The sequence below is a fragment of the Castor canadensis genome, chromosome 13, assembly GCF_047511655.1.
Source record: "Castor canadensis chromosome 13, mCasCan1.hap1v2, whole genome shotgun sequence".
In the NCBI taxonomy this organism is placed as follows: domain Eukaryota; kingdom Metazoa; phylum Chordata; class Mammalia; order Rodentia; family Castoridae; genus Castor; species Castor canadensis.
In genome coordinates, this window is record NC_133398.1 from 101,361,533 (window position 1) to 101,378,266 (window position 16,734).

Below are 16,734 nucleotides of genomic sequence, written 5' to 3' on the forward strand. Positions count from 1 at the left end.
CTTCTCTCCCAAGGTGTCTGCACTTGTTTTCTTTACCTTCTGCTTGTTGGTTTTGGCTCATGGTCTTGTCCTGTGAAGGTTACCTAAGCCTGGTTTGTCATTTAATCTTGTAGGTGCAGGGTATATGATTTCCACACCCATTATAACACTAAGATGTCATATTTTCTTTGTTTTAAAAGTTATCTTTAGTGTGTATCTTAATTGTACAGTGAAAGGTTTCATTGTGATTTTTTTTCATACGTGCTTATGTTTTCCCTCTTAATGCCGAAGATAACATGAAAGAATTTGCCATTTAACTAACCTGCCAACAAAGAACATTTATTAAAAGCATGAAGAGAATTGTTCATTTCTAGTTGTTCCTATTTTGTAACCTTTCGGAGATTCTGAGGAGAGAGCTCAGATCACTACTGCAAATTGTGTGGGTGCCTTGAGTGTTTGGGCACTGCAGTTGTGAAGGTCAAGCAGTCAAGGACCATCTCACTGTTTATTTTCCCATTTTGTGTAGTAGGATTTATTTTGTGATATAGCATTGTTTTATGTATCAAAATTGAAACAATTTTGATGGTTGTTTTATAGTGCATAGAGTTAGGTACATTATGCTATATCTCATTTAATACAGGGAGGTGGTTACAATGTTAAATGGAAAAAAAAGCAGGTTACAAGATGGACTGTGATTCTAATTACACATGTGATTGGAAGAAAATACACCAAAAATACTGCAAACAATTATCACAGTGTAATAGGGATATGATTTATTTTTACTTTTTTTCTTTTTGTTTTTTTGGGAGATGGGGTCTTGCTATGTTGCCCAGGCTGGCCTCAAACTCCTGGGCTCAAAATGTTTTCTTGCCTTAGTCTTCTGAGTAGCTGGGACTATAGATGTGTGATACCGTACCTATTCCTTTTTTGTTTTTCAAAATATTTTCTAAATTTGCAATGAATATGTATTATAGGGAAAAGGTACTGTGGGTATAATTCAGTGGTAGTGAGCCCTGGGTTCAATCCCCAGCACCAATCAGGAAAATCCCTAAGTTTTAGAAGTTCATATTCTTTTATCTAGGTTTTCTTTTAAGGTTTTTTTTCTTTTTTCTTTTTTTTTTTTTTGTGGGACTGGGGTTTGAACTCAGGGCTTCATGCTTGCAAAGCAGACACTACCACTTGAGCCACACCTCCTTATCTAGGGTTTTTTTTTTTTTTTTTTTGATACAGTCTCACTACGTAGCTCAGGGTGGCCTGGAATAGACTGTCTTCGATCCTCCCTCCTCAGCCTCCCAAGTGCTGGTGTTCAGACATGTTCTACCATTGCACCATGCCTATCTTGTTTTAGTATTTCATTTTTTTTTAGCAGTACTGGTGGTTGAACTCAAGTCTTTGTGCTTGTTGGGTGGTTACTTCTGCTTGAGCCACACCTCTAGCCCTGTTTTATTCTTTTTGAAAATGAGGTAATTAGGAATTAAAATAAAGATCTTGTCCACAAAGATGTCCATTACAGAATTATTTATAATTGCTTAGGTGGATAGTAACTGTTCAGTGCTATAGGAATGTTTAGATTATACTTCGTCCTCAAGATGCTAGAAGCACATGATTGATGTTCTGTTTTTTCCCCACCATATGGAATGTTCTTAAACTCTGGGTCCCTGTTCTTTAATTTTCACATGAATCTCATTCAAATAGTCTTAACATTTTTGCCAGTTTTTTTTAAGAAATGAGTTATTTTCCATTTGAGATTGGTGCTGGTGTTACGCTGTTAGGACTTCATTCTTGGTGGAGTTTGTTCTGGTCACATCCTATCACATTGCAGAGCTCTGCATGTGGCCCCCTCTTTGTTCCTTATGTCTGCAGTTGCATGGTTAGGATTTATTTCCATATTCCTTTTGGAGGTTTTCAGCCCTGTGATTGTGCCTCGCTAGTGTACTAGGTGTGTTTGTCTTTCTTTCTGCATATCTGCAGAGATGACACAGCCATTTTCTCCATGCCTGAAACGTTGTTCCTCCTTGGTAAGAATTTGGTCAGAGCTCAGCTCCTCGGTGACTTTGTCTTCTGAGAGCTGTGACTCAAAGGTGAGGAAAGCCTTCCTGTGTCTAAGAGAGCAAGGCTGTGCTCAGCTGGGCCTGCCACATGGTCATCATATAGTCCGGGTGGGGGTTGAGGGCCCCAGACTTGCTTCTCTGACTCCAGCTGTGGGCTTTCATGAACACTTTTCACACGCTGAGTGTTTTACCCTGAGGGGTCCCTGTGCTGCCCTGCCCTGTCTCCACAGTCCCCCCTGTGCTGTCAGGGTCCCGTCAATGTGGTGTCTTCTTTTACTTTGTGATCTCTCTCCACAGCTCACACCTACGTTCCCTTCAGTCCTGGGAGTATGACCAAGTGTCCTTGAAGTCCCCAAAGCTTAGGAAGAAGGGGTCTTGTTCAGGTTGGACAGGTGTCGATGTCTGCTGCCTGGCCTTCCTGCATAGCCTGTATAGCACTGGGTACTCCTCTCTGGGTACTTCCTGATGTCATAGCTCTGTCCTCCATTGGTGTGGTTTGTGATTCTCTTTGAAGCTGTGAATTTTTACCAAGGCTGCGCTGTGCTGTTGGGAGCATCTCCTGATGGAGGTCACAGAGGCCAGGGGCTTGGCACCTCTTGTCCCTGGTGATTGGACACTGTAGGTGTCCCCAGTTGTCTGATTGGACTTATCAGGATGCATGAGAGGTTATTCTCATGAGACACATTTGGGATCCTCTACTGCTGTTGTCTGGAAGTAATCCTCATAGTTGGGGGCAATTGGACAGAGCACTGTTTCGGGAAGCTGGGTCTGTATCCTGAGGGGTGACACCATGCTGTTGTGCTTTTCTGCCTTCCCTTCCCTTGAAAGCGAGCAGCCTGATCTCGGCTTCCTTGGGTCTTTCACAGGATATCTCCTCACTGTGATGGAAGAACCAGCTTGTCAAAGGACAGTGACCTCTGGGACAACTGACTTAGCGGGTGACCCCTCCATCCTCTGAGAGTGCCCTGTAGGTGGCAGGACAGCCTCTTCCAGCTCATCTTTACTGAAAGACATTAATTGCATCCAGATCTTAACTGTCCTGCAAAGGTGATGTGTTAAAGGGTTGGTTCCTATCTGATTGTGTAATCAGGAGGCAGTACTCTTTATAGGAGATAGGGCCTTAGTGGAAGGAAGTGTGCTCTTCCTTTTGCTCTCTGCTTCCTAGCTGCCATGCACTTCTGACTTGGTGCTGCCTCACCATAGTCCCCCAAACAATAGGACCAGCAACCAAGGACTGAAACCTATGAAACTGTGAGCCAAAAGAAACATTTTCTCCTTGAAAGTTGATTTTTTTTTTCAGGCATTTTTGTCATGCAGCGAAAGGTTAACACTCCATCAGACAGGTGTCCCTTTTAATGTATTAGGGTTTTTTTTTGTTTTTTTTTTTTTTTTTGGTAGCTTCCTCCATCTACCCAGAAAGTATAGACTATTAGAAGGAAGAAAGTAAAAATCACCACCCACATTTCTCCACTTAAAAAGAAACTTCTGTGGACACTTTGGTGCAATTCCTCCCCATCTTTTCCCAATTGTGTGTGTTTGTTGGGTAGTTGTAAGTCTTCTTTGTCTATTGCTGATTTGGACTTCTCCAACCAAGGTGCCTCTTCGATGTGTCTTTTTGCTACTGAGAGCAGGTATGAGGCTGGCTTTTCACCTGTTGTATGCCTGCAGCCTGCATGAGTATTGCTAGGCCCTGTGACTGGTCATTTCTCTCATGGCCTCTGCCTGGCACTTCCCAGTAACCACACCCTTCCTGCTGGCTCAGCCTGGTCAGCCTTTGTAAAAGGCGGTTGGCGCTGCTGTATGGAACAGGTGAATTGAGTGTGTCTGAGTGCTGATATTGATTATGATTGGCCTTTAAAGCTGATACTGCAGTTTCCCTGGAGATGGTGGTTGAGTTTGTGGTGACAATTTTTGGATGATGAATAGGAAGCTGGAGGAAGCATAGTTTCCCTTGAAGTGGACATATCACTGCATTCAAACTTGCTGGTCATGGTTCCAGTTCCCTAAAGGGAAGGGAAAGGGGACTGCCTGTAGGTAATAACAGGGAGGCCGAGAACCACTGTGCGTGGATATGGTGACTGAGGACATGCTGCAGAGGGGTGGTCCAGGAAGGGGGAGCCAAGGTGCCACTTTGGGCTTTGCGGCCTAGGCCTGGCAAAGCCAATGTCCACACCCTCTGCTGAGGACCAGCTCTACAGCCAGCACCCCTAGCCTCCTAATTGGCAACTCAGCAGCCACAAGGAGCCTGGCAACTAGAAGGATGTGGAGATGCTTCTCCCAGGATTTGGTCCCACTTTCTGGCTCCGTTCCACCCCACATGACCTTGACTTTTGGGGCCAAGGCCTTTGTCTCTAGGCTTCCCTTCCAGACCTCACTTTCTACATTCTGTACTGGAACTGTGGAGGGAGAGACAGTAGGAAGTGCACTCTGTTGCTCCATCTGTGTTGGTTGTTGGAGTAATAATAATTATTAGCTATTTATATTGGTGTGGAGGAGTGAGGAACACCCCTACCCCTGAAGCCACTTCAGCTCTTATGTTCTTTTAATTCTGGGATCTATATATGGCTTTTCTTTGTAGATTGTCCTGTACAATTTTTTTTTCTTCTTGGTAGGCCTGAGAATTGCTTTTTGAATTAACTTATTCTTTTTTTTAAATTGTTTATATATTTATTCATATGTGTATACACTGTTTGGGTCATCTCTCCCCGCTGTCCCCCACACCACCTGAATTAACGTATTTTTGATGTTAATGGTTGCCTCTGTGTGTGTGTGTGTGTGTGTGTGTGTGTGTGTGTGTGTTAATAATGTAAAGGAATTCTGAAATTTCCATTTGTAAGTAAATAGAAAAGATCAGTCTTTGCTAGGAGCATAGTGGCAGGGAGCTTCGGAAATCAGAGTCCATATTGATAGGCAAATGTTGCTAGATGGTGGGGGTGGGGGTCACTGTGTTCCTGGAGCTGGCATTGCTGAGTATGGGCCTCTGAACAACGCTTTTGTCTGAGGCAACAGAGGGAATTCCTGTGATGGAAAGGCTCACCTGACTTGTACTACGTTGGCCTTCTCTGGTCTGTTTGGCTATCAAAGTCTGTTGTGCAGCCATTTAGTCCCCTGTGAAACTGAGAGATCTTGCTTTCATATAGATGCTGCAGAACTCCTGGGTGAGTGAGCCTGGCTTCTGTGGGTGGCAGGGATGGCTCTGTATGAGGGATGGAGTGAGAGAGCTTACACTGCAGGCAGAACAGGGCAATGTGGGTCAGTCTGTGCTGTCAGGGCATTAGTGTTTTCTTCTTGTGTGATTTTTTAAGCATGACCAGGCTTGAAAATGGGAAATATTAATTTCTGTCACTGATGTGCATTGTTGATTGCACTGAATGCCGCTGCTGGGGGAGCGTTCTGTATGGGGTTTGGGGTCTTAATTGGAGGGATGGATCAGGCATGCTTTTGCACAGAACAGTGCCACTGTGTCCAGGTGAGGAGTGAATTACTTTTAGAAGAGTAAATTTGTGGAATTTATCTAGACTTAGGATTTCTGCAGATCCACTTCTGATTTTTCTTGAATTTTGATGAAATTACAGGGGTGGGGATGTTGCTCAGTGGTAGAGCACTTGGCTAGTATGCTCAAAGCCCTGGTTCGATTCCCTAGCACTACAGGAAAACAACGGCCTGGGTTCCCTGTAGCTGCCCTGGCCTCTTCTTCAGAACTGCTGACCCTGATGCCTGGGTGTTGGCTAGGACTAATCAGACTTTGCTTTGTTTTCCAACAGCGCTGTGTAGTGCTACGTTTTCTGAAGTTTCCTCCAAATAGGAAGAAGGTAAGATTGGTGGTTTGGCCACCCAGTCATTACAGCCATCACTTAAGAAGACTTGGGTTTTTCTTCCCAGTGCAGATGTTTTAATGCCAGTTGCAGAAATTTAAAATATGACACAAATATTCATTGTGGAAAGTGGTGGGCCCTCATTTCTGATGTGAGAGCTGCCAGGCCCTGTGATTCACTGTGTGTCACCATGGTGGGTCTGCATGGTACTAAGCAGGAGTTAACCTGACCTGATCTGTGGGTCCTGCCCAGAGGGTTCTGCTTAAGGTGAGGACCTCAGGACCAGAGCTCAGCTTTGCCTTGCTGAGTTCTTAGCCTGTACTGCCTCAGTTTTCCCATCTGTGTTATCATTTGTCTATGAATGAGACACCAGGTAGACAATCTGTTATGTTGAAAGTCACAGTGGGCAAAGTCATATGGATCATTAGGTTTCTGTTGGCAGAGTAACCCAAGCACAATGTTGTGGTCCCCCCACCTCCCACTCCCTGCAGAGAACTGCCGGCACCATGTTCTCCACCTGAGTTGCAGCTGCTGTCCCCTCCCTGTGCAAATCTCAATGGGTGACAGAGAAACAACCTGAAGTATTCTGTTTGTGTTGGGTGTGCCTCAGGGGTGACTCCAGCCTGCTGTATCCTATCAATAACTCCCCTGTGTAGTTGTTCCATTGCCCACCCACACTTAACTGGGGTGGACACAGGCCTTCCTGTGTACACTGACTGAGGCAGTGTCTTCCAGGTAGCATGTGCTCCTAGTAGTCGTCTGAAGTAGCACAGTGCAGTGCAGCAGCTTTATCATGGGGCCACTGGATGTGTTCTGGGTTTTTCTGTCATGCTGAGTTGTGATGAGATCCTGTTGCAGAAGCCATAGGACATTTGTGCATGCTTTGGTGTGCAGGACACCACTAGGTTCAGATGGTGGGTTCATCAAGGGCCTGGGGGGCTCATGGTGGTCAGTCAGTTCAAGGACCTTCCCAAGTGCAGGTGTGCCTGTAGACCTGCCCTGGAAAAAGATCCGTGAGCTCAGACGGACCTACAGGTACAGCAAAACACTGCCAAGCCAGCCTTTGTCATGCTCCAAGAGTGAATTACCTTGGACCCTTTGGGCTTCTGACCTTTGAGATGGTTTGAGGGTCATGGGGCTGATTTCTTGTCTCATCTGTTTTTTGACCTCTTTACAACCTCTGATTGTGAAGAAAGTACTTCATTCTGCATTTAAAATCTAAACATCTAATACTCTTTGGATCTGAGAGGTTTCCAAAATCAGCTGCTCAGTGGGTGCATGGGATAAGTGGTGCTCTTGGAGGTTGGGAGGAGGGATACAAGGGAGCTGACGGGAATGCACTCTGCGGAGGCTCTGGGGCTTTCCCCCAGGCTGAAGGTTGCTTCCTGGTTGTAGCTCAAATGGTGTCTGTGCTTGTTTCTTGCAGACCTCGGAAGAGATACTTCAACACCTGCAAAACATAGTGGACTTTGGCAAAAATGTCATGAAAGAGTTTTTGGGGGAGAACTATGTTCACTGTGGGGTAAGTGATTTTTATTCATGTCTCAATTCATGGGCAGGTCTGAATGACAACACCGGTGTCTCATTTGTCACTGGAAATTTGTGCTTAATGGTAACCCTTGGATAGTCAGTCTCCAATGCTTTTCTTACCTGTGACAGCCATGAATCCCATTTTCTGAGGTCCATGAGGTTTGGAGAGAACCCACACACTTGTCCAGCCAGAAGCTCCTGCTTGGTGTGGCACTCCAGTTAGCATCCAGCCATCCTTGAACCTGAAGGGACAGCTTTGCTTTCTGCTTTCAGGGCACTTTCATGTAGATTAGGGAACAAAGTGGGCCCTGCCCCAGAGGTTGCTGGCCTCATATTGAGGCACACAGTGTTAGTGCTGGGCAAATTGCTGGACCACACCCAATGAGGGCCTTTGTTGCCCAATTTAAAAGCCAGGGTTTAGAAGAAAGGCTGTGAAAACCCTTGGCATTGCTATCTGTGTTGGGCTCTGCTTCCAGCTTGCCTGTAGTCTGTGAGGACAGGACAAGGGGCACCTTCTGGCCCACTTGCCTGACCTGGCCTCTGAGCAGAGCCATAGCCATGGCTCAGGACTTTGAAAGTCCTCTCAGGCCTGCCTTTCCTCAGCTGCTGTCTACTCTTTCTAATGTTGGGGGTCGTTTAGAGGTAATGGTGTCCCATTAGGATTATTCCTGCAGTTCTTCCTCAGGGTCTGTCCCTTGGATGGTGTCCTCTTTGAGGAGAGAATGTTTTCAGAGTTGCAATCTGCTGGAATCACTGCCAGCCCACCTGGCTTGCTGGGCTGGGTGGGAGTGTTTCTGGTCCTGGTTATGTGGGTTTTGCATATTTCTCTGGGAGGGAGGACTTAGGCACTGGTGGGGCTTGTTGGCTGGGGTGTTGGCTAGATGTGGGGATCCCAGTAGTGGTGGCCTGTGAGGTGTGCAGCGGGGACTCCTGTGAAGGCATGGTAGGATCAGGAGTATCTCTGGGAATGCCTCTTGGTTTGTCTCTGGTGTGGAAGGTCACAGTAGAGAAACCTGCAGTGATGGGGACTCGGCCCACAAGGTCACCAGCTTGTGAATCTCCTCTGTGTTACAGCACTGCAGAGTGAGTTAGAATTGGCATTTTCTCAGGCAAGTGAGTGTGTCCTGGCAGGCTGCTCCAGCATGGGCGGGGTCACATCTCCCCGCAGTGGTGAGACCTGGGAGCAAGCACTGCTGTGTCAGGGTGTAGGCAAGGTGGAGCCCTGCAGAAGGTCTGTCCTGGGGGACAAGACACAGCCAGCCCCTGTGATGAGGCCATCTTGTCTCTGCTCTCCAGAGGAGATGTGGTCCGAGTCTGGGGTCTCCTCTAGTTGTTACTTCTCAAATATCGGAGTGGTCTGGAATTTTCCATCTCATCTTCTCTCTGTGACCAGATCTGCTTGAGGTTGGGTGCGGTATGGGGTGGCTGTGACTCCCTTGTTTGAACCTTATGTTCAGTGCATGTTGGCTAGGCTGGGCTCACCTGGCTGACAGCTCTGTAGCCTATGTCCTTCTGGGCCACAGACCATTGTCCCTTTGAGGGATGCCATATGTCAGTGTCTGCACCACAGCTGCGGAAGGAGCATTTTGTGAGTTTCGACTCTGGCTCTTCCCCACAAATGCCTTGTGTGGGGTTGGCTGTCACTGTGCTTATTACTTGGTTAGGCAATGGCAATGCAGTGCAACCTTAAAAGGGATACCATCTATAGACATTTTATCTTGACTTGAAACACACACATCCTCATTGTAAAATCAGTTACTTATTGTTTAGAAGAAACTGTGGTCTGCTTTTCACTACGGACTCAGGCAGGCACTGGGCAGGTGGAGGATCATTGTGTGTGTGGCCTGAGATTTGTATAGTGTTGTGTCTAGCTGTGTGTGGGGGTATGGTTTTTCTGGGGTGGGGATCTCCATGCAGTTTTTACCTTCACTCCCACTTGCACAGCACTGGGACAGGCTCCTGTCCCTGTGTACTTTTGGTTTCAAGTGAAGCAAGAACTTCTGTGAGATAGTCCAAGTTTTGAATTTCTGAACTTTGTTTCCCACCCTTTCCCTTTGCTTCACCTTACATGATTCAGTGCTAAGTGTTGGTGCCTTCCCTTTCTTCAGCTAACTTGGTTAGGTAGATAACGAAAGCACAAAGTGAAACTGGCCCAGCAGGCTGGGAAGCAGATGACTAGACCAGGGCATGCCAGGGCTGGATGGAGAAGGCTGGTCTACTCTCTGTGCCAGGATCCCAATATTCTTGCTTTAGGCAGGTCTCCTGTGTCCCTTTGGGACTTTTCTAGAAGTCACAGTTCTTGCCACCCTGGAAACACAAAAGGACAGGGAAGATGGTGAGCAATGTGGCTTATTGAATCCCTTTCCTTTGGGAAACTGCAAAGAAAGAGTAAGTGGAGAGAAGCAGAAGCACTGGTCACTAGCCACACAAGCTCTCTGGCTCATGGGCTGATATACCCCTTAGCTTACCTGAGATCGATTCCCTCAGACCCTGAGCTGCTGTTCATGGGGGAGCAGGAGATGCTCAAGTTGTCTGGGGGCTCAGCGAGAGCCTTATGTGTGGCCCAAGACCTGCCTCAGGCTCCTGCTCTGCCCGCAGATGCTGAGAAGGACCAGGAATGGCTGCAGAAGCAGTTCTGGCAGGAGACACAGGTGATGTGGTGGTCGTCACCACCATGGACCCTGGCCATTCTGAAGAGAGCTGGCTACGCTTTGTACATTGAAATGTCAGTGTATCTGTTTAACCTGTACATGTTCTGAAAATAACAGACCATCTTCTATTGCCAAAGCCCACATTTTGAATTTTTTAAAACTATACATTTTTTTACTGTGTTAAAATACAGATAGTGTGAAATTCACTATTTTAACTGTGTTTAGTTGTGCAGTGCTGTGGCCTTAATTTCTTGTTATTATGCAACCCATGCATTTCATGTCTTTTTTTATAGGAAGTTGTTCAGCTGCCTTTAGAATTTGTGAAACAGCTGTGTTTAAAGATACAGTGTGAAAGACCAGGTAAGGATGTCTTTACTTGCAAATATTGTTTGTGATTTTAAAAATGCCATTTGAAAAGTGTTTGAAATGATCACTCACGAAAGGTCCAGGTGGTTTTTAGCAATTCTGTTGCCAGAAACTTCATTATCCCCATGCCTGCCTTTCCTGTGCTTCCTGGTGGCTTTGTTGTCAAGCACCATATTAAAGCTTTTTTTCCTCAGTCATTGGTCACAGTCATGAAGCCCATACGTTGATTGTGAAAATGCCTCTTTCTAGAGCACAGCTAGGCAATGAGGGTGTGGAATTGGCCAGCTTAAAATTCTTCCTGATTTGATTCAGAAAACGAAAGCAAAGCAGTGCTCTGGGGCTGGGGTCTGGCTGGGGCGGGAGGAGCAGTGGCTCAGAAGGGGGAGGGTGCAGGGCTCCAGTCCTCATCTCCACGAAGGCGGATAGAGGTTGGCTCCAGATTCTGTCCCTGGCTGCTTGTGCTGCTTAGCATTCCCATTTCATTTTGTAATCATAGTTGAAGGTTTATTACTTCACAATGATAAGAGCTTTACTGCCCCTCATAATAACTGGTAGGAATAAAGCTTGCTGTGTAAAAGGGAAGCCAATCCCTGGGTGCCTGGAAGCCTAGCATTGTCTGGCTCTGTTCACACCAGCTTCCAGCGGAGCTGTGCTGAGGCTCTATGGGAGCACCATATGTTGGGAAGGCAAAGTTTGAGAGGAAGGAAGGGACTGAAGTCTCCTTCTTCCCCAGGTTCCTGGGCTAAGGGATTTGTGAAATGAGCAGGCCATTTCTAAGGCCACCCTCGCTTCTGACAACTATTGTACATTTGACGGTTCCCCAAGGCCACTCAAGGTTGATAACTGCCTAGAAAGACCCTATATCTCACCATTATACTCACAGTTCTGGTTTATTACAGTGGGCAGTATTTATTCTCCCAATGACCATGCTACCACACACCGAGTGTTGCCACTGGAAAGATTCCTGGGCTCAGAGGCATGACAGGCTGACTCAGTCTTCAGCCCTCCAGAGATGACACATGTCCTGCAGCCACTTGTCTACTTCATGTATCCTAAGGTTCCCCTATAAAGATGAGTCTTTCCTTGGGCTCAATGACTTCCTATGGCCAGGGTATCTTGGAATCCTCCCCTACAGGATTCTTCCCAGTGGCTGCAGGGCTCACTGTCTTTCCTTCTGACCCTCACGGTGACCCTTACTCTGTCTTCCAGAATCTCGTTGTGACAAGGATCTAGACACACTCAGTGGTTATGCTATGTGCCTTCCCAACCTAACCAGACTTCAGACCTACCGCTTTGCAGAGCACCGGCCAATTCTGTGTGTGGAAATTAAGGTGAACTTTCATGGAGGGACAAGGCCGTGGGTGACGGGGAAGGTTGGTCTCTGGCTGTGAGTCTGCACAGCATATTCCTCCAGGACATGTTCAGCCCCTTCTCTGGAACTCAGTTTGCTTCTCTGTCCTTCCAGAGTTGTCCTCTGCATCAGGCATGCTTCGGTCCCTTTCACAGCTACTGGACCCTAGGTGTAGGCTCCTTCCTTTGTGCTGACAATGAGGAAACCCATCCCATAGCCTGGAGGGTCACCAGAGGGAGGCATGTTGGTCCCCCTCTCACCCTTCCAATGCTGTTTTCCTCACGGTACTTCTCACAACCTTCTTCCCCACTTCCTTTGACCTCATTAGCCATGTGACTACTGTTCTTGGTGCTGAGGACCCAGTGCTGGGGCACCCTTTAGACTGGTGACTCTGTGTCCTGTGCAAGAGGACCTTTTCCAGAGGCACAGAGGCCTGTGTGCCCTCTAGGCCCTTGTGTATCCTGGCCAGCAGTCCTGGATAGATTTCCTATCTGGTGCAGGCAGTAGGGGCTGGAGAAGGGCCAGAACCCTAATGCTTCAGCTGCCTGTCTTGAGGGTGGCTGTCCAAGCATCTCAAGAAGTCTCCCTATACATCTGGCCATTGGTTATCTTCTTCCCCACCTCTGGAGCAGTGACCTGGGGCACGCCCTGGGCCTGAAGACATGTGCTTCGTGACCCTTGAGGGTTTGATGTCTCTCGAGCCATGTTCTCCAGTGTGCTGAGCCCAGGCTTTGTGTGTTACAATGCTCAAAGAATGCAGCTTTCAGAAGGTAGCTGGGTTCCCTGATGTCCTAGGGGCCTAGCACCTATCAGATAGGTGCCTTAGAGTCAGCAGAAACAATGGTTCTGCTTCTGAGAGCCTGGAGCCTATCTCTAGTCCTTCCAGTTTGCCAGTTGTGTTCTGTAATGAAAGCACAAAGCTGCTCTGTGTTGTCGTCATGCCACCTAGTCAGAGCCTCCATTGGCCTTCCCAGTGAAAGAGCTGGCCTTGCGTCCTCTGGAGCAGAGATGTTTGTATGATGTGCTAAGGGAAGTGTTGGCTCCCCTGGGAGCCGAAAGTGAGAACAACTTCTGGGGATATTTCTGCCTCACCCTTGCCCCTCTTTAGTGATGGTGTATGTTTAAAGGTATGTGATTTCTCCCTCAACATTTTTTTCTTATTTATTTTACAGCCAAAATGTGGGTTCATTCCTTTCTCAAGTAATGTTACCCATGAGATGAAGCATAAGGTGTGTCGCTACTGTATGCACCAGCACCTCAAGGTGAGAGGAGCTGACAGCTGGGTTGTGGGAGGGCTGAGCACTGTGTGTCTAAGCCCAAGGGGAAGCCACTCAGAGTTTTCAGAAGAATAAAAGAAAACGTGAATGTTTCCTACTGGGTTTTCATTTTACAAGTAGATCATGTTCAGTTTTTAAGTAATTAAGATATAATTCACAGACCATTAAGATTCCTCTTTTATGGTAGAGAGCCTGCCTAGTAAGTGTAAAGCCCTGAGTTCAAACCCCAGTACCACCAGAAAAGACTACTCTTTCAGAGTAATATAAGAAAGATTACTCTTTCAGACCATATAACTCAGTGGGTTTTAGTCTCTTCACAATCACTTCTAATTCCAGAACATTTTCATCACCTCTAGAAGAAACCCTGACCCTATTAGTGGTTACTGTCCATTCCCCTCTCCTTCAATCTACTTTGTATGGATTTCCCTATTCTGGACATCTCATGTAAGTGGGATCTCATAATATGTGGCCTTTTGTGCCTGGAGTTTATTACTTTTTATAATGTTCTTGGGACTCATCCACGTTGAGGCTTTCCTTATCCATACACTATCCTCTTGTATGAATACACCAAGCGGCTTGTCAATCCATCTGAATGGAATTCCAACATGTAGATCACTTCCACCCCTTGGCTATTGTGAGAAGGGCTACCATGAACATTTGTGTACATGTACTTGTTTTGAGTCCCTATTCTCAATTCTTGTGAGTACATTCCTAGGAGTGGAATTACTGAGTTGTAAGGTAATCCTGTGTTTAATTTTGAGGAACCACCAAACGATTTCCCACAGTAGCTAGACCATTTTACATTCGTATCAGTGATATGTGAGGGTTCTGATTTCTCTTGGACAACACTTGGTGCTGTCGTCAGTTCCTGTGCTTATAGTCATTCTAATAAGTGTGAGGTGGTATTGATTTGCATTTCCCTTGCATTAGTGATGCTTATGGCCATTTTATATCTTTTATGGAGAGATGCCTGTTGAAATCCTCTAAAAATGTTTTTTTGTTAAGGTTGAGTTGTAGGTGTTCTCTATATATTTTGGATGTTAATACCTTATGTGAGATGCGATTTGCAGATTCATTCTGTCAGTTGCCTTTTTTCTCTGGGATAGTGTCTTTTAATGCACAAAAGTTTTATATTTTGATTAAGTCCAGTTTTTCCTTTTGTTGTCTGTGCTTTTGATATCATAGTCAAGAAATTGTTGCCAAATCCAATGCTACAAAGCTTTCTTATGTTTTCTTCTGTACGTTTTAGGTCTTATGTTTAGACCTTTGATCTCTTTTGAGTTAATTTTTATATATGGTATTAGGTAAGTATCCAACTTCATTCTTTTGAATGTGGATATCTAGTTTTCCTAGCACCTTTGGGAAGACTGTCCTTTCCTCCCAATATTGGTCTTGGCACCCTGATTGAAGGCCTTTGGGGCATATAGGTGAGGGCTTACTTTTGGCACAAGTCTTTCAGTACTTTGAATGAGTTTATTTTTGAGTATTTTATTCTTTTGGAATATTATACATATCAGAAATTAAAACTGAGACCCTGTGCCCATTGAACAGTAACTCCCCATTCCCTCTCTTTACCAACCCTTGGCAAGCACCATTCTGTTGTCCATCTGTGACTGACTGCTCCAGTGCCCTATGTAAGTGGAATTACATAGTATTTGAATCTCTGTGACTGGCATATGTCCCTTAGCACAGTATTCTCAAAGTACATCCATGTCATACATAGCATGTATCAGAATCTCCTTCTTCCTAAAGGCTGAGTAACAATGTTGCATTATATGTATGTGCCGTGTTTTGTTTATCCATTCACTTAATTGATTGGCACTTGGGTTGCTTCCACATTTTGGTTGTTGTGAATGATGCTGCTGGCTCTGCCTCAGTTCTCTTGTGTACACAACCAGAAGGAGAATTGCTGGGTCATATGATAATTCCATTTTTACTTTTGAAGGCTCTCCAGAGTCTTTTTCATTGTGGCTGCACCATTTTATATTTCCATCAACAGTATAGAAAGGTTCCAGTTTACCTGCAACACTGCCAGCACCTATTTTTGTTTTTTTTCAACTTGGTCTCACCCTATATTCCAGCCTGGCCTTGAACTTGGAATCCTACAGCCTCACCCTCCTGAGTGCTGGGATTATAAGCATGTACTACCATATTCACCTCTTTCTGTTTCTTTTCCTTCCTTCACCCCTCCTTTGCTCCCTCTCTCTGTCTCTTTTTTTTTGTGGTACTGGGGATTGAACCTAGGGCCTTGTGGGTGCTAGGCAAAACACTCTACCACTTGGGCCACACCCCCAGCCTTTTTGTTTGAGTTTTTTTTCTTCTAGCACTGTAGTTGTGTCATACCTATTCCTTCTCACTTCAGTGGTTCACAGTGAGAAATCAGCTGCCAGTCTTAGGGAGGAACTTTGTATGTGAACTACTTCTCTCTTGCTGCTATCTAAGATTTGTTGTCTTTGTCTTTTTTCTGTTTTTGAGATGGGGGCTTGCTGTGTTGCCCAGGCTGCCTTGAACTCATGGTTGTCTTGCTTCATCATCTCAAGTGTTAGGAATACAGGTGTAAACTACCATACCCAGTTCCTGTTTTTGTCTTTTGATAGTTTCTGATATGTCTAGGTGTGGATCTCTTGGACTTTATCTCACAAGTCACTGATTACCTCTTCTGCTTAGTCAAATATGCTGCTGAGCCCTCTAGTTACTTTTTAATTTTAGGTACTAAAACTTTTCAACTATAGAATTTGTTTGCTTTATAATTTCTGCCTCTTTCTTACTATTCTCTATTTGTTAGGACATTAGTCTTCCTGTTTCCTTTAGTTCTTTGTCCCTGGTTTCCTGTAGTTATTTAAAATAGTTGATTTAAATCTATGTCTAGTAAGTCCAAGGCTTCAGTTTCCTCAGGAACTGTTTACTGATCGCTTTTTTTCTTACCATATGGGCCATTCTTTCTTTTTTCATTGTGTGTTTTATGATTTATTGAAAATGGGTACCTTAAATAATGTGGCTGCTGTGGAAATTAGATTTTACCCTCCTCTAGGATTATTTTTTAATTGCTGTGTCTTATAGTTGATAATGTTTAGCTACTCTTCTGTTTTAGTTTTGCGAAGTCTCTGTTCTTTGTCAGGTATGATCCCTGAAATCTCTACTTAGTCAGCTTCCTGGCTAATGGTTAGTTTACTAGCTAATGGTTTGGTAGGTATTTTCCGAAGTGCTAGGGACCTGAAAGTCTCCCAGTCTTTGCTGAGGGACTCTGGTGCATGTTGGAGCTCCCTAACACTGAGCAGGGCAGTTGACAACTCTTCACTTCATGGGCCTGAGATCAGCTGAGTCGAGAGGTTAGGGCCTTCTCAGGTCTTTCTTGAGCCTGTGCATGCAGTTCTAGATGACTAGGAATGTGTTGGAACTTTTTAAGGCTTCTCTGTACATCTCTTTACTCAATGTTTTTCTCCTTTAGCTTTAAGCTAGCCTGTTGTTTCTCCCTCTGTCTCAGGAAACCATGAGGTCACACAGTTATCTGTAAATGTTTTTGACAAATTCCACTGGGGAGGAGGCCTTCTTTTCCTCAGGGTGAGTTCTGAGTCAGGTCAGTAAAGACAGCTGTGCAAGTAGAATCTTCCTGGGACCAAGGCACAGGCCAGATAATGAAAGACCTTTGGGACTGTGGCTTTGGAGATACTCCTGCCCTGTTCTCCTCTTTCTGTGGCAGCTGCTTGGCTTCTG

General features: G+C 45.5%; 1 protein-coding gene across 5 annotated transcripts in view; it reads left to right on the forward strand.

The window, feature by feature from the left end:
* Ippk (inositol-pentakisphosphate 2-kinase) overlaps positions 1 to 16,734 on the forward strand; it is a 63,740-nt gene that overhangs the window by 3,117 nt on the left and 43,889 nt on the right. For 4 of the 5 annotated variants that reach the window (XR_012440506.1, XR_012440507.1, XM_074052350.1 and 1 more), the window contains exons 2-6: positions 5,795 to 5,842; positions 7,272 to 7,367; positions 10,320 to 10,386; positions 11,602 to 11,723; positions 12,916 to 13,005. Coding sequence is in view for 3 of the 5 variants with exons in the window: in XM_074052350.1 (XP_073908451.1) it covers positions 5,795 to 5,842; positions 7,272 to 7,367; positions 10,320 to 10,386; positions 11,602 to 11,723; positions 12,916 to 13,005 (423 nt within the window). In the remaining 2 variants the exon portion in view is untranslated. Of the gene's footprint in view, positions 1 to 2,702; positions 3,078 to 5,794; positions 5,843 to 7,271; positions 7,368 to 10,319; positions 10,387 to 11,601; positions 11,724 to 12,915; positions 13,006 to 16,734 lie in introns of those variants that run through there. The other variant, XM_074052351.1, reaches the window with a different exon arrangement.